At 39.0% G+C, this 18,488-nt stretch overlaps 2 protein-coding genes across 2 annotated transcripts; one reads left to right on the top strand and one right to left on the bottom strand.

The window, feature by feature from the left end:
- Positions 1 to 406: 406 nt before the first annotated feature.
- Positions 407 to 10,667, bottom strand: usp12a (ubiquitin specific peptidase 12a). Its single transcript, XM_067434791.1, has 9 exons — positions 10,552 to 10,667; positions 9,039 to 9,119; positions 8,729 to 8,942; positions 5,203 to 5,435; positions 5,005 to 5,081; positions 4,830 to 4,913; positions 4,510 to 4,707; positions 4,205 to 4,283; positions 407 to 1,196 (listed from the first exon to the last, which is right to left on the bottom strand). Exons 1-9 carry the CDS (start codon positions 10,597 to 10,599, stop codon positions 1,095 to 1,097), a joined length of 1,116 nt encoding a protein of 371 aa, XP_067290892.1. The 5' UTR covers positions 10,600 to 10,667; the 3' UTR covers positions 407 to 1,094.
- Positions 10,668 to 11,421: 754 nt separating this feature from the next.
- rpl21 (ribosomal protein L21) lies at positions 11,422 to 17,301 on the top strand. Its single transcript, XM_067435390.1, has 6 exons — positions 11,422 to 11,501; positions 12,080 to 12,158; positions 13,949 to 14,010; positions 14,091 to 14,203; positions 16,790 to 16,940; positions 17,176 to 17,301. The coding sequence occupies exons 2-6, from the start codon at positions 12,092 to 12,094 to the stop codon at positions 17,263 to 17,265; spliced, it is 483 nt and encodes a 160-aa protein (XP_067291491.1). The 5' UTR covers positions 11,422 to 11,501; positions 12,080 to 12,091; the 3' UTR covers positions 17,266 to 17,301.
- The last annotated feature ends 1,187 nt before the right edge of the window (positions 17,302 to 18,488 follow it).

Genomic DNA, 18,488 nt, shown 5'->3' with positions numbered 1-18,488 from the left:
CATAGTCAGACAATGGATGAAAAAAAACCTTTGCAGACTGAAACTGGGCTTGATATGGGCCTCAGAGGAGACAGATTTGAGAATTCCTGTTAAGCGCCAATGAATGTATGTAATGCTTTATGCAAATTTGAATCAAGCATGATTTTAAACATAGCAAACTGACTGAATCATTGCAAAACAAAAACCGTTTGAGCTAGAACGAGATTAGAAGAGAGATTAGTGAAAGGGGAATGATGCTGTGCGGTTCTCCATCTTGCAGTAATCTGGACCGGCCACTGAGGGGCTACAGTGCCCACGAATGAGTCATCAGCACAGGCCAAGGCTTGGTTGTATATACGAGGGATCCAATCAAATCGCAGTAGGCTGGTAATAGCTGGTATTTACATGCTTACATGCATACATCCTATCTTGGTGTATACACTTTTATTTCTTTTTCTTTAAAACAGAAAATGATAATTTCACAACAGGCCGTCTCAAGCAAACCCTCACATTAACCTTCCAACATCTACAAAACTGTATCAAAAGTGCACCATAGTGTTATACATCTTTTCTGGTTCTATTCTCATTTTTTGGCTATATCAGTAATATTATTATAATTCTCATAATATTTATACAAATATCACTCTGTACAAGGTAGAAATACATAACCCGAAATGCCCCGTATCCGGAGCTTTTAGACCCTCCCCGCCATTATAATAAACACACCCGCTTTCCCCATGCACAAGTCTTCAGCCTCCTCACAGCCACAGGAATCAAAAGGTCGCAGCATGAAAGTTGAACGCAAATCCCTGTCATATCATACAGTCTGTTACATTTATCACATTCTCTCCACAGTAAAGGACTGAACACGAGTTATGAAATGCTCTCACAACGTAAATACAACTGACAAACAACGTTCAAAAGGCCTTGCGACTACATTGGGTCCAACGTTACTGCTGCGTGGAGACTGGCGAGGGAGGGCTTGGACGGGTGGGGTGGGGTGTGTGTGAGACGCCGCTGCAGAGAGAACCTGCACAGGTGAGATGCAGCAGGGTTCTGCACACAGGCACGCCTGCTGAACAGGTGTCCGTAAGGGGACGTCTCTCGGGCCTCTTTCAGTCTCTGGACTGGTAAAACAGGATGTACCCGGACTCAGAGTTCTTGGAAATTTCAGAGGTTAATCCGTAGAATTCTTCAATCGCCTGGGCATCAATTTTCTAAAGGGAGAAACAAAATAATTTTAAAAAAATGTAGGAAGGCCATTTTACAATCATCAAGATTGACGCTGGCTGGTGGAAGCTATTTGAATGGGAGTTGAGGCCCAGGAGCAGTGATGGCCTTGACTGGTAGACCTAGATATGTAGACTGTGTGCATGCGTCAAGTGCAAGTTTATACGGTGTATTTTCTGACAGACAACCTACATGTATTTATTGTTTACAACAGGGTAAAATGCTTTGGCTTTTGTTTTGTGTAGGGTGATTGATTATGTGTATAGATTGTTTGTTGGGGACTTTTAATCTATATATCCATGGATAATATTGTTTGTTGCATGTATAAGAATATTGATGCTGTATACTGATTGCAACTAGTCACTTAAGGTGATTTAGATCTGTTGTTGAACCTTTGTAAACCTGCTTGCTGTATATGTAGCTATGTAGTGTTTGATGTTTTTTACTTTAAATTGATGTCAGTGTTGTTCTTTTTTTATAGTAACCTTGATCCACATGTTGAGCCATCACAAATAAAATCAACTAATGGAACTTGCAGTAATTATACTATATATAACCAATTATCATTAAACTTTATTAGCTTTAAATTGTTTAAAAAATGATTACATTTACCGTAAATAATTTTCAAATTAAATGACTTTGATTGTATCCCCAGACAGCAAGTTCTAGCTTATGAAATGTTTTAGAGCTAAGTAAAACTATATATACAGTGCATCCATAAAGTATTCACAGCTCTTCACTTTTTCCACATTTTGTGTTTACAGCCTATCCAAAATGGATCCAGTTCATTTTTTCCCTCAGAAATCTACAAACAATAATGACAACATGAAAGAAGTTTGTTTGTCAACCTTTCAGAAGAACAACCATCTCTGCAGCACTCAACCAAGGCCTGTATGGTAGTGTGGCCAGATGGCACATGAAACCTTGACTGGAGTTTGCAAAAAGGCACCTTAAGGACTCTCAGACCATGAGCAATACAATTCTGTGGTCTGATGAAACAAAGATTGGCCTGAATGGCCAGCGTCATGTCTGGAGTAAACCAGGCACCGCTCATCACCTGGCCAATACCATTCCTACAGTGAAGCATGGTTGTGGCAGCATCATGTTGTGGGGATGTTTCTCAGCGGCAGGAAATGGGCGACTAATCAGGACAGAGGGAAAGATGAATGCATCAATGTACAGAGACATCTTTAATGAAAACCTGCTCCAGAGCACTGTGGACCTCAGACTGTGGTGAAGGGTTATCTCTTAACAGAACAATGACCCTAAGCACACGGCCAAGATGACAAAGGAGTGTCTACTGGATAACTGTGAATGTCCTTGAGTGGCCCAGCCAGAGCCCAGACTTGAACCTGATCTCGGAAGAGATATGAAAATGTCTGTGGACCGATGCTCCCCATCCGACCTGACAGAGCTTAAGAGGTCCTGCAAAGAAGAATTGGAGAAACTTCCCAAAAATAGGTGTGCCAAGCTTGTAGCATCATACTCAAAAGGACTTGAGGCTGAAATAGGTGCCAAAAGTGCTTCAACAAAGTATTTGAGCAAAGCTTCTAAATATTTATCAACAAGTGATTTTTATTTTATTTTATGTTTAAATACATTTGCAAAGATTTTAAACAAACTTCTTTCACGTTGTCATTATGATGTATTGTAGAATTGAGGAAAATAATTAATTTAATCAATTTCGGAATAAGGCAGTAACATAAGAAAATAAGGAAAAGGTCAAGTGCTGTGAATACTTTCCAGATGCACTGCATACACAGATCAGGCATAACATTATATAGTATTCCTATTACTGTGCCACTTTTGCTGCCAAAATAGCCCTGACACGTCGAGGCAAGGACTCCATACTAGACCCCTGAAGGTGTGCTGTGGTATCTGGCACCAAGATATTAGCATCAGATCCTTAAGGTGGGGCCTCCATGGATCGGGACTTGTTTGTTCAGCACATCCCACAGATGCTTGATTGGATTGAGATCTGGGGAATTTGGAGGCCAAGTCAACACCTCAAATTTATTGTTGTGCTCCTCAAACCATTTTGCTTTGTGGAAGGGTACATTATCCTGCTGAAAGAGGCCACAATCCCCAGGGAATACCGTTTCCATGAAAGGGTGTACATGGTCAACAACTTGCTTAGGTAGGTTAGGTAGCTTAGGTAGGTAGGTAGGTGCTTAGGTTGGTAGTATGTGTCAAAGTAACATCCATATGGATGGCAGGACCCTAGGTTTCCCAGCAGAACATTGCCCAAAGCATCACTGCCTCTGCCGGCTTGCCTTCTGCATCCTGGTGCCATGTGTTCCTCAGGTAAGTGACGCACATCCATGTGATGTAAAAGAAAATGTAATTCATCAGACCAGGCCCATTTCTTCCACTGCTCTGTGGTCCAGTTCTGATGCTCACATGCCCACTGTTGGCACATTTAGTGGTGGACAGGGGTCCTCTGTGGCTATGCAGCCCCACAAGCAACAAACTACAATGCACTGTGTATTCTGACACCTTTCTATCAGAACCAGCATTAACTTCTTGAGCAATTTGAGCTACAGTAGCTTGTCTGTTTGATCGGACCACATGGGCCAGCCTTTGCTTACCATGTGCACTAATGAGCCTCGGCTGCCCATGACCCTGTCGCCCTGGCCCTAATATATCCCACCCTGCACTAACAGGTGCCGTGATGAAGAGATAATCAGTGTTATTCACTTCACCTGTCGGTTTATATATACATTCACTATAAAATATCTATTTGGTTTGATATACTTTTTAATAATATTACAAAGATGTCTTTTTTTAAAGATTATAACTAAACATGTTTCTTTCATGTATTTTTTCACATATGCATTTATTATATATAGTCATTATGAAAAATCCAGATTTTTTTTTTTTAATTAATAAAGGTCTGACTTAGTCCTGAAAATTATCATTATAAAATTCCTTAATATTTACAAGTTTTCCATAACAGAATGACTGATGTTATTATACGTGATGGATGGCAGCTTACCTCTACGATGTCATCATCAAACAGTAGCCAGAAATCATGACTCTTTACAATTGCAATGTAGTGTCCTCTGTTTGGACCGCTGTAAAAGCACACATGCATAAAAAATAAGCTACAGCTCAAGCAAGCAAATCAAGTCAGTTCTCCTTTTTAGTAAGGACAAATTTCAAAAAGTTTACATGAACAGATTCTGTTCACACAAGCAAGCATTGTGAAATCAATCAACATGGTGGAAGAAAAACGTATTTATAAAAGACTAAAAGTCCAATCTGGCTTCCTTGATTCCATTAAAATCTGTCCCGACTCACCTGCCACAATGCACAACCACAGCGACCAGGTCATAAAGCCTCTCGGGATTGGTGGCATCGCCAGAGGTGTTAAAGAGGCGGAGCTCCAGAGGGAAGACCACGCGGTAGCTTAGCTTAGTGTAACGCTGCAGCTGCTCCATGTATTTAAATCTCTTCAAGTGCAAGGCGAGGATCATGGGAAGTTTCTTAACCCGCATTCTAGAGTCAAACACAAACATAATCATGTATCGAGTATGTATATATATATATATATATATATATATATATATTAGTAAAAAAACTAAACGGGAAGAAGCTGACAGAAATGAAGGCATGCTTACCTTTTGTGTGCCTCCTGTTTACTTCTGCATTCCTCACAGTAATATTTATATTCACTGCACAAGGTCTCTGTATTACTAAAACCTCTATAGGGGCCCAGTAAGAAAAAGAATAGCTTATTAAAATGGACGCATTTTCATGTTTGTCTTTGGTTTAAGTGTGAGTGTGCTTTCAGACCTGAGACAGTGTGTGATTGAAGTGTTCTGCTCCACATCCACTGACAAATCCAAGAAATCCTCATCTTTACTGCTTATCTGTGAAAGAGCAAAGTCCAAAGACCCACCTTAGATAAAAGCCCAGCCAATCAGTCGGGAAAAGGATCAGAATCCTGTCTTATTGGACGGTATCTGGTTAAGTTACGTGAGGTGCAATTACCGTCTCGCAAGTGAGGCATCGTGTCTCATTGGTCAACGTGCCCTGGAAGATCTCATGAACCCAGGTGGAGGAGGGCGGGGTGCTGTTATTGTTCTGCGAGTCAAGCGTGCCATTGGCCAGTTTGCCATTCTGCTTGTCTTGCTTGCGCTCTTCTTGTAGCAGGTCTGCTATAGTGTTCAGCAGGTAGTTGAGAAACTCGTGTGCATCTTGTTGCATGTAGTTATCAAACAGTTCTGCGGGGTGACAGGAAGAAAAATGCTGCATAAAATAGCACAAGGAATCGTGTTTTTCTTGCCAATTTCTGTACATTTCTAATTTCACTCGCTTCATCTAGATTATTGCGGTCTTCAAAACTTCAAGTCTTATAATTATGATATTTAGGTTATATGCATGACAATACGTTTTTTACAAAACTCTGAAATAGATGGTTTTGCAATTAAAATTTTAGATGGTCATTTTAGAGGGTAATGAAATAGATGGTATTGCGATGATGCTCTAATTTTGTGGTAACACTTACAATAAGGTTCCATTTATTTAATATTTACCAGTAGCTAATTTAAATTAAAAGATCGATCTGTAAATGTTATTTAATGGAATAGAGCTGACATGAACTAACAATAAACAGGTGTATTTTTATAAACCACCATTAACACTTGTAATTTAATTTATCCTTGTTAGATGATGTATTAAAAGGTAGGGTAGGCAATTTCAGATTAGCTAGCAATAGCAAGTTAGCATTAAAAGCATGAGATCCCACCCTCCTTTCAGAGCGCCTCCAAAGCCACACCTCATTCAATACATTTGAACGTACACAGCAGAGTCTGCAAAGCGTCATGCCGTTAAATTACTCATGTCTCAAAGCACATAACATTAAAATTAGGCAGGGGGGATTACTGGTAACATGATAAAGATAAAATGTACTAACAGTTAGTATTACCATTTAATTATCATTAAAATCACATTTTATCATTGCAATGTTGAAAACTCACGGTAAAACCTGTCCAGCCAGCATCAGTCTGGCACAGTGCGCAATTATTATTAAGGGATAATAATGTATATTCATTGTACACTTATTACACAGATTTATTTTTACAACATAAATAATTACGGGAACATATTAAATGGAGATGAATGTTTTAAATTGTACTTGTTTATAAATTCATTTTGCACAGCGTACAAAACAATTATCCAGACAAGATGATCACAACAATATTATAGTAGTATTGGTAGTAAAGTTCTCCGACTTCATTTTCAATACAATAAAAAACGGAGACGCAAGACGGCAAGAAGTTGCATTTGAATAAATCTACCACCTGACTGCTGCAGATTTAGGCATTGATAGTGCTGACAGAAACCCATTAATCCGAGTCTGATGACATGAACAGCCCTGGGTAGAACGTCACAGGTTGCCATCTCGTAATTACAGTTATGACAAGGCGTGAACACACCATAAGCTCATTGTTTTGTTCAGGAGGAACTGTAAAAGGCGGCGGCTGCTGTTGGTTTGTGGTGCTCTGTGACTGTCTGTCTGTAACTCTGCATAGCCTTAGGGAACGCGCTGATGAAGTGTGATGTCTACACAAGCAGGGTGTGTGGAGGTATGGAAATACATATGGTGACAGACAGGTAGGACATCATATCGGACCGAATGCGTTTTGAACATCCTGCTATTTTGCAAGTTCTCCCACTTGGATATCATGGAGGGGTCTGAAATTGCCATCGTGTGTGCATGTCCACTGTGAGAGACATAATCTAAAAATAAAAAATCCAGAAATCACAATATAGGATTTTTTTACCTATTTATTTGTATGATACAGCTACAAAAAAGTATTTGAACACCTGTCTATCAGCTAGAATTCTGACCATCAAAGGCCTGTTAGTCTGCCTTAAAATGTCCACCTCCACTCCATTTATTGTCCTAAATTAGATGCACCTGTTTGAGGTCATTAGCTGCATAAAGACACCCGTCCACCCCATACAATCAGTAAGAATCCAACTACTAACATGGCCAAGACCAAAGAGCTGTCCAAAGACAATGAAGACAATTGTAAACCTCCACAAGGCTGGAAAGGGCTATGGGGAAATTGCCAAGCAGCTTGGTAAAAAAAGGTCCACTGTTGGAGCAATCATTAGAAAATGGAGGAAGCTAAACACGCCTGTCAATCTCCCTCAGACTGGGGCTCCATGCAAAATCCAACCTTGGGGGGTCTCAATGATCCTAAGAAAGGTGAGAAATCAGCCCAGAACTACACGGGAGGAGCTGGTCAATGACCTGAAAAGAGCTGGGACCACCGTTTCCAAGGTTACTGTTGGTAATACTGTACACTAAGATGTCATGGTTTGAAATCATGCATGGCACGGAAGGTTCCTCTGCTTAAACCAGCACATGTCCAGGCTGGTCTTAAGATTTCCAAAGACCATTTGGAAGATTCAGAGGAGTCATGGGAGAAAGTGATGTGGTCAGATGAGACCAAAATAGAACTTTTTGGTCATAATTCCACTAAACATGTTTGAAGGAAGAAGAATGATGAGTATCCCAAGAATTGTATGCATTTTGCTCTGTCATACATTTTGTGTATGGCAGAGCATATAGATAACAATTTTAAAGTTAATGCCACATCATTCATGGTTTGTTAAGGTGTTAGTTTACCCAAAAATGAAATTTATGTAATTAATGACTCACCCTAATGTCGTTCCACACCCATAAGACCTCCGTCCATCTTCGGAACACAGTTTAAGATGTTTTATATTTAGTCCAACAGCATATCTAAGTGTAGGCACACTATATTGTCCATGTTCAGAAAGGGAATGAAAACATCATCAAAGTAGTCCATATGTAACTGAGAGCGGTCATGAATCAGCGGATTGATTCATGATTCGGATTCCCGAGAGCCATCCGAATCATGAATCAATCCGCTGATTCATGACCATTTTAATCTTTATTTGAGGTTTGAAAACAAACGAGGATGAGAAAATAATGCTGAATAAAGTCATAATTTTTGTTAATTTTGGACCAAAATGTATTTTCAATGCTTCAGTAGATTCTAATTAACTAACTGATGTCACAGATGGACTACTTGGATGATGTTTTTCTTTTCTTTCTGGGCATGGACAGTATAGTGTGCCTAGACATAGAAACGCTGTCAGACTGAATATAATATATCTTAAACTGTGTCTGAAGATGAATAGAGGTCTTACGGGTGTGGAACGACATGAGTCATTCATGACATAAATTTCATTTTTGGTTGAACTAACCCTTTAATTGCAGATTATTTATTTGTTAGATAATGTGCATTCAAAAGAATATGCACATGTGCACATCATATAATATATATGTACTCATACAACAACAAAAATGGTTCTTTCTGTTGTTTATTGTTTATTTATGCTGGCTTAGCTTATTTTGTTCATGACTTCAATGCATAGTAAGAACCACTTCTTGTGCTGCACCTCTTCAATTTCTGACCGAGAAGTAACTGAGAACATTAAATACAATTTTATTACAACCCCTTCCTACTCGTCTTACCATTCTCTTTCCGTAATCGTGTAATGAACTTCTTCGGTGGTATCACGCCAACTTTCCTCTTCTGGTTGGCTATACTGTGGAACAGGTCGGCCAGGCAGGTGAGCAGGTTCTCTTTGCGGCGCGGCTGGCTCCTGTACGCAAGGATCTTCTCCCGGAACGGCCGGCAGAAGTACAGAGCCTGGAGCACAGAGTTACAGTAGCAGGTGTTTCCAAACTGTGGATTGAAGCACAAGAATCACACGCTGATCCCAGAGCATGACGATAAACATTGAGGAGACAACGGTAGACATTAGGGAGAGCCTTTTCTTACATTGACCAATCCGAAGTAATGCTCGTTGACAGGGAACTGCTCCGAGCCAATCTCTTTCTCCAAAGCGGAGGCATTGGCGCCCTGAAACGGAACAGGTGAACAATTGTTCAGGCTGTTACATCTGCTTATCATTGCATAAAAGAATCAAATACAAAAATGACCACAGTAACCACAGTTTCTACCACATAGTTATTGTTTTTACTATAAAACTATGGCAAGTAAAAAAAATGGGAACACTTTACAATAAGGTTTCATTAGTTAACTACTTTAGTAAACAAAAACAATACTTCTAGAGCATATATTATTCTTAGTTAATGTTTATTTCAACATTTACCAATGCCTTATTAAAATCAAAAGTTGTATTTTAACTGTAAACTAACATTAACAAACTATGAACATTAACTAACATTAAAAAAGATTAATAAATATTTAAGCAAATATATTGCTCATGGTTAGTTCATGTTAGTTAATACATTAACTAATGTTAACAAATAAGACCTTGTTGTAAATTGTTACCAAATAAATAAATAAAAAGACTAGAAAATGTGCAATTTTTAGAAGGAGATACTATTGTGATTCTATTGTGGTTAATTTTAGTAACTGATACTCTGGAAACTATATTTACCATGGTAAATGGTAAGGTCAGAAGACATTTTATGCATTTGAGACACATTTAATCAGATTACAACAGCCATTGATTAAGAATGAATTATTTAAAATTGCAATACCATAAAAAGCAAAAATAAAAAAACGTAAATGTGAACATAAAAACAACCCTATTCAAAAATATACAGCATAACTTAAGAGGTAAAATTTCATTAGAAGTCATTAGCATTTCACTGCCGTCATTTTCACATTTAAAAACTTCAAACGCCATGGAAAAAAGGAATTTACAATCAAAACGCAGATAGAGCAAATAAGATATGGAGGCGCATACTGGGTACGGAGAAGCAGAGAGGGGATGGGACCATGAAATCACGATGTGACCGCACTGGCAACAGCTTAGCACTGAAGCACAGGTACACTGAACGCGTTTCAGTCATCATGATGATGCTCACGTTTGCAACACAAAGCTTGTCTGAATGCTTGTACTCATTTATTACACACAAATAACACTCGAAGATTGTTTAGATGTCACTGTCTCGCGCATATTAAGCACATCTCGCGATCATAACCCGTGCTGAATGACACTTCAGCTCAGCAGTTAGCAGATCTCTGCTTTGCTTTGCTGCCTTCAGCAAATCCTATAAGGACGGGCGAATTTAAAAGCTTAACGTTGTGTTACATAAACAATACGGTCGCTTCACACATCTACCCAATAACCGTAATAATTTAGGCCCAAGGCAAAATTCATAGCAGGCACACAGACGGAAAAAGACAGCTCGCAACTGCAGCAGAGGAAAACTGGCAACCCAAGGAGTCAGATTCACAGAACTAGTGGAGCACGCGACCGTTTACAATATCATGCGTGTACTGATGTCCATTATCCGTGAATGAAGTAATATTTACTCACCATGGTACAAAAAGAGGCAAATTTGGAAACTGTCATTAGGATTTCCATTCGCCCAGCGCCATCTTCCACCCAATCACCGCGCGGAGGCGAAAAGGAGTCCCCGTGAGGACAGACTGCGTTCCTGCCAGAGGGAATTTCGCGGGGTCTTAGTGCCCAACCGGATTTAAACTTATTTTTTAAATAATCACGGCATTAGTGCACACACAATAAAAAGTGCCATACAGAGAATACAATAATGTATAATATGAAATTCTCAAATGAAATAATGCATGCAATTTGAATAATAAGATAACGTATTAATGAACACAAAACATTTATAATCACTGTGTTGTTATTTTAGCATATATTTAATTAAGCAGAGAGCTTTAATGTATTACATTTTTTATTTTAAAAAGTAATAATTTTTCATGAAATTAACCCAGTTAACGCTTTTTATTAAAAAAAAAAAAAAAAGTTTAATTAAAAATATACAATTAGAGTGCTTGTTGACTGCTGGTGTTTTTTAACGCTAATTTATGTCAGGATTTAGTTGAATTCATTACATTTTAATAAATAAAAAAAACCCGTTTAAAGAATCGTATTAAAAAAATACATTCAATTGTTGTTAAATTTGTTTGTTTGATTTTTCAGAAAATACTGTTCTGTTGAGTTTAACCTGGCCTCTCATTTAAAAATGAATCAATACAATAAATCTACACTAGAATCTATTGTAGAATAAAATAAATCTACAATATTTATATATAATCTCGCGGGCAGTTTAAAGTAAATCCTGAACGTTTTTTGTATGGCGATGACATCACAGCCCATGGAGCAACCATAGAGCAACAGCTCAGGAATTGATATTTTTATTCAGGCAAATGAGTAGTCTTCCTATTCGGGCTTTGAAGGAAGAGCCACAGGACCCCATCATTCTCTTTCCGCCATACCCGCCATCTTGCGAGCAACCGGGGGTAAGATGTGCTCCAGACATTATGTATTAAATCCTTTATTACATAGCTCTCACTGATCAGACGTGTATCACAAAGTGCCCAAAAAGTACATTGTCTAACATGGCATCGAAATTAAGTCCGCATGTACGTAGTTTGATGCCGTTATGAGTAAAATGCAGAGTCGAGCTGGAGCGTGTCCGTTCCATGTGGGCCATGCGTGTACAGTCTATGCGAGAGTCATGACTATAAAAATAAAGACCTGGAAATATTTCGAATTGAGAAATATTCACGTAGAAATATTTACGAGAATTGCAAGATGTCACATCAGTTTTTTGTCGATGTATTTCTTGGTCATGAACTGAAGTGACTTAAAGCTGCAACAATCTAATGTACAAAAAGACTTGTCTTGATATAACGTTAGTCATTCAAGTCATGATGTACCTACCTTTAATGATAGTCAATCGTCGTTGGAATAAATGCGTTTATATATAATGTTATATTGTGCAGTCAGTGATGACCAAAGGGTGTAAACTGATATTTTTTTAGAAATGTCCTCCTATATTTTTGTAACGTTCCCCCCCCCCCTCTTTTGCTCCCAGTAATCAGGCATCATGACAAACACCAGAGGCAAGAGGAGGGGGACCAGGTATATGTTTGCCAGGCCCTTCCGCAAGCATGGTGAGTGCTCTTGAATCTTGTCTAGGGCTGGGATAAACGATTATTTTTTAAACGATTAATCTAGCGATTATTTTTTCGATGCATCGATTAATCTAACGATTAATTTTTCCTGTCCGATTCGGTTACGATTCGATTCGATTACCGATTATCTCCCCATTAATTGCCTAATAGCAATTTATACATGTTGATTTAATTTTCTGAATGAAAAAACGAATTCCTTAACATTGCAATATATGTTTATTGCTCTTAAAATTCCAAAGTAAGACTATACAATGCATTCAATAAAACCTTCAAAACATAAAGTACACACACACACACACACACACACACACACACACACACACACACACACACACAAATAAATAAGTATTAACCAACAACAAAGAAACATATTATACGATATATATTATATTTTCTATGTATGCAACTCAGCCTACAGGCTATGCCCATCGATTAAATATCAACAAGTTGGTTAATCAAATCCGGGGACACACTGCAAGCATGAGCGTCGCGGCTGCGTGGCGTGTCCGTTTTTGTTTCGGCTCCCATGTTAACAGTTTGGAGTTTGCACACTGCCTGTGACGCGCGGAAAACGCGTGCATGCTGGAAATAGAAGAGCGCCTATTTTTCACGTGTGTTGGGAGCGTCTCCAGGCAAAATAGAATAGGAAAAGATGTTTATATATAATTTTGACACGAATACATATTATTAAATTACATTTTCATGTTTGAAAGTCTGTAGGTTTACATAAATGCAGATATAGGCCTAATTGTAATAATAAAAAACGTCAATTATCGATTTTGAAATATTGCAACTGTCAATACAGAACGAAATATTCTGTAGCCTAGTATTTGCCGTCAATACCAGATATGTGGCTACTCCCGACGTTTTCTTTGCTGTATCAGTAGGCTATTTCTGTTTAACATTAGGAATAGGGCTTCCCTCCGCATCAATAGCAGCAGCAGCGCCGCGTCAGACACGCTAGTAGTTTGCACGCTTCTAGTGTGCAAAGGCAGAGAAAACGCCACGCAGCCCCGTGGCTGACCCGCAACAGAAACGCCACGCGCATCCGCGGCATGACAGTGAAAAAAGTTACATGTAGAGTGCATTATGGGCGCCAATATTCCGTTTAAAACCGGAATAGTCCTGGGATGAAACTGCTCACTTAGAGGATGGATACCCTCGGTCACATCAGCGCGATTAGACATTGAACATTTTAAATTTAAAACAGCTTATTATGTAGGTAACTTAGCCAATGTATCCGATGCTTTCACTTGATGCAAACGTTTGTTTTTGTGATTAAAATACATCAAATATTACCAAAACATCTGTCTTCCTGTGTGCAGAAATTTGTTTATGTAGCCGTGACAACAAAACGCGTGCGCGCCTGGAGCAGGCGCTCTTAACACAGACGCGCATGCCTGTGATGCTCCGTGCGCACCGCGCGCCAACCCGCATAGACTGTGGCCAACCCGCAAGCCTTGCACTTCTGAAAGTCTGAGGAGCCACTCGTGTTGCTACCATAGATATACATAATAAATAATATACTTAATTACATAATATACTTTATTATGTACATCTATGGTTGCTACTACTCTCCGGCGCCGTCATCTTTATTTTGAATCTGACGAATCGACGCGCATATTTTGCGTCGACGTATTTTTTGCGTCGACGTCATCGATGACGTCGACGCGTTGTCCCAGCCCTAATCTTGTCGTATTTATTTACTGTGGTTTAGCATATAAACGTGTTATACGACTGACCTGATGTTGCTTTTAATTCCACAACAGGCCCAATTCCTCTGTCCACCTACATGCGTATCTACAAAAAGGGTGATATTGTAGACATCAAGGTACGTTTTATTGAAAGGTGATACTTTTTGGTGTCAATTTATGACAATTTCTTTAAAAAAAAAATCATATTTTTATCCAGGGCACAGGAACCATCCAGAAGGGCATGCCTCATAAATGCTACCATGGCAAAACAGGACGTGTTTATAATGTTACACAGCATGCTGTAGGCATCATTGTCAACAAGCAAGTCAAGTAAGTGCTGCCCTGAACATGACACAATTTGATTTTAAATTTAACAAGTTACAGCATTCAGACTATGACAGACACCACTTGGTTAGTGTTTCTATTGATGTTAATGCCACTTTTGTATCCCGTTAAAGGGATAGTTCATCCAAAAATGTAAATTCTTACTTACTCTATCTGACTTTGTTTCTTTAGGTGAATATCTGAAGTTTTTTAGTAAATGATTCCCTGTGAGGCCCTGTTTACACCTGGTATAATGATGCATTTTGGTCAATCGGATCACAAGTGGACAAGGGAGATGCATACCTGGTATTTTTATCAGTCTCTTGTCCACTTTCATCCTGTTTTCTTCGAGGGGAGGGTCTATGGGCGGGTAATTATACAAATATAATTTTTCAGGGCTTTTTCAGGTCTTTCAATCTAATGGACAAAATAAGCCTGCGCAATTTACATATGAACACATTCTATGACCGCAGCTTTCTTTTCCGCGCTTATATCTGCAAGACCACAACGAATGCAGTGAGTGCGTGTTAGAATTCAGGAATGATAAAAGAACATGGTACGTTTTTCGTCTTCAGTCCAAACTTGGTTCTTAGCTGACAAAGTTTAAATCCCATCTGGCTACCGTGCTTCCCATGATGTTTATGATTAAGTCAGTAGGTGGAGAGTATGTGGTCTTTAGTGGCTGTTCAAAGCCATTAGATCTGAACATCTACACTACAAAATAGGGATGTGACGATGAGGAAATTTTCCCACCGGTTAATCAACATGTGACAGTAATGGTATCACCAAAAATGGTATTAACTAGGCTTTTAAAACGCTAATTATATCTAATCAAAAGTAACATGTACACGGCTGCTCAGACATTAAAGGCGGGCGTACACTGTGTGAATTCGGACACTCGGTGCGGTCGTGAGATATTGCAAAAGCTACCAGTCATTTAATTTGATCATTTCATCAAATCAGCTGGTACACGGCACGACTGTTTGCACCGCAAGCCGGCCGCGATCACTTGAGCTTTCGTGTTAAACACAGTCACTGGAGCTTTCAATGTTGCTGCTATAGCTTCAGATACAAAAAATAAAGAAAAAATGCAAATGATTTGTTGAAAAGCAGAAAACAGTAGCCATTCCTATCAACCGAAACAACCAGAGGGAGAGAGAAGGGTGCGCCAGAGAAAAAGAGTGTGTGAACGCTGTATGTTTGCAGCCACTGAGCTAATAATACTCATAGATTGAGCCTGTGACGTGCTTGGTTTGATTTGGCAATAGGGCACAGTCATGCTGGTAAAAATTGGGCCGACTCCCCAAACTTTTTAAACATTTAAAAATTATTGCAAGGTCGGGAGTTGCTCTTAACGTGCTTCTCGTATTTCCTCTCACACATTGCGAGCCGGGACCATACGAGCATCCACGATGTCCACGCGATTTCTCCAGAGGAAAAAAAACGTCTGCGAGTTCGTACAACAGCAAAAAACGCACAATGTACGCCCGCCTTAATAGTGGAGCGGAGCAAAGGGAGTGGTTTCAATGAATCCCTATGAAAGTTAAGCTTCCATAGCAGTGAACCGAAAACACACCAGTGCGCACATGCTGTGATTGGCAGTTCAGCCGTTAAATGCCCGCTCTGTCCACCCGTGCGCATTTTAGTTTGGTTTTGAATTAGTGCCCATTTGGGACGAGTTTCTTGAATTCTGGTGTTCATTAGCCTATTCATTTAAATGAAAAACACCACCACCACAGTACAATGACAAACTCGCTTTAATTGGCGCTTTCAAATTTCACTTCAGCGATTGTCATTTCTCCGTCAGCTCTTTACTCTCGTGATGAATGACCTCTGACCCCTGTTGCGTTTGTGCTGCAACATTTGTTAGGATCATGCTTTAAGCAGACACGTTCAGTTTTTATTTGTATTGTCTTGTTATCTAACTGAACTAAATTATTTTATTACTATAAAAAAAATCTAAATGATGGTGGGGGCGGTGCCACGGTGTGTAAGTGATGTAACTCAATGTTTTAGATTCCATTTACAATTATATTTAGCGCCACGCACTTGTGATCCGATCAATCAAAACGCATCGTAATACCAGGGTGAACATAGCAATGGTCCATACAATGCAAGTTAATGGGTACCTCATTTGATGCTTTTATAATCCACACAATGGTCATAACGGTAATCCCTTACGACTCCAGTAGATAAATCTTTGTCTTCTGAAGTGAAATGATAGTTAAAAATATTAGATGTAAGAAACACTATCACCTATTACTTTTGGTCTACTGTCACACAAGTATTCACGAAAGCGCAATTGACGTGTGTTGTGATTACCAGCACGATCATGGTGTGTGGCATCAAACGAGTGGCAGCATATATACCGCTCAATCACACAATACTAATGCCCCAGATTCACTTTACCATAAGGGCCGTCCAGTGTCCTTTGTGGTCATTCATTTGGGGAAGAGCATCATCCTTATGCACCCTGGACTGGCACATTAATGCCTTTGCCAGATTGTCAATAAGGAAACATGCCTTTCTCTGATGGATTGTAAATGCACAGCAATTCTTGAGTCAATGACCAATTGCTGCTTTTATTTCTAGGGGCAAGATCCTGGCTAAGAGAATTAATGTGCGTATTGAGCATATTAAGCACTCAAAGAGCAGAGACAGCTTCCTGCAGCGTGTCAAGGAGAATGAGAAGAAGAAAGTGGAGGCCAAGAAGGAGGGCACCTGGATTGAGCTTAAACGCCAGGTGTGAGAACTTGGTGTATTTTAATTGCTCCCTTGAAAATGGAATGTTTTTAACTTTTAAATGGATGAGCGTGCACAGTGAAACCATGCGTTTCATTGAACTCCCTGACGTAATCATTAGGTTTCTTGTTTGACTATTTGCAAATAGTTATTTGAAGTCAAATTAAAATGACATCATTTTATTTATCCATTATAACAGCTGTCTGATTTTCTCTGTGGTGTCATCTTATTTTCAGCCTGCTGCTCCACGGCCAGCACACTTTGTCAGCACCAAGAACAATGAGCCTCAGCTCCTGGAGCCCATCCCTTACGAGTTCATGGCTTAAGTCTGCTGACCAAAATAAAGTCCTTTGTACCACAAATCTCATTTGAATCTTTCTTTAACCATTTCCCCATTTAATTGTAGTTCTTATTATGAGGATACATTTATTGTTGATGCAAATTGATAGTGACACTATAAAAAATAAAAGTCACAAAAGCTCTCACTGGGGTGGTATGTTTTAAGATACTAAGATTCTGTGTAGGGATAAATGTACAAAGATGTACCTTATGAAAGGTTACCACCCCAGTTTTTTAAAGGGTGTAATTCAGTTCAATTGTTCTTTCAGTCCCTTTTGTTTGATCTGTAGCTTTTTTATTCAAGGGATCATATTTTGTTTCAGTATTTAACCTATAAGCTTACACCAAAGTTAAGATGGGTAGTAGATTGTCTTGTTGCAAAGCCATTGTATTTTCAATCTGTCCTACAGATGGTATTTTTTTTTTCTTCCAGAAAGACTTTCTGCCACTGCAGGTTCTGTTCAAGGATATTTCTATATAAGGGTCTGATGGTTGCATTTGCTATGGATGAGAACCTTTATTTTTCATAGTGCTTTAAGTGGCCAAAAAAAACACCAGCATGCATCCAATCTCAAAGATGACATTTTTTTTTTTTTTGTCATGGATTATAGCAAGATCTTATTTTGATTGGACATGATATTTTGACCTTTATTCATGAGGATAGTGCCTGCAATTTCAGAAAAATAACTACCTCTTATCAGTGTTGCAGCTGGCCTTTTGTTGAGTTGCTCACTTTAGAACGGGCTGATCTTCATTCTAAATCATGTCATGTCCAACCTGTTACAAAGAACTTTACTGTGATACTAGGAAGGTTATATATATATTCATAACCAGCTCCAGAGTTTGCCAAATGTCCTATTGTTCTTTAGTCTGCATATGTCTCAAGGTGATAGTAAACCTTGTAGTACAATTCAATACAAAGAAAATGGTAGAAGATTAATCTTACTAATTTATATCCATGTGAATCATACATTTTAAAGGCAAAACCGTGAAATAAAAAAAATCTGTAAAAGACCTTTTTACATAAGCTGGTTTCTGATATGATTTTGTCTTTTTGGTAGTTTGCATGAGCTGTCACTAGAAGGCAGTATTAGCCTTTGCCCTGACAGTGTAAGCCCTGTTCAACTGAAAAGATCCTTAGGTTGGTGTGCTAAAAATAATTCAGACTTGTGACTGGTATTATTACTTTTGCAGCACATGTCATGACTGT

The sequence above is a fragment of the Pseudorasbora parva genome, chromosome 24 (genome assembly GCF_024679245.1).
Source record: "Pseudorasbora parva isolate DD20220531a chromosome 24, ASM2467924v1, whole genome shotgun sequence".
NCBI lineage: Eukaryota > Metazoa > Chordata > Actinopteri > Cypriniformes > Gobionidae > Pseudorasbora > Pseudorasbora parva.
The sequence above is the reverse complement of the archived record's forward strand: the minus strand, read 5'-3'. Positions and strand labels throughout refer to the sequence as shown.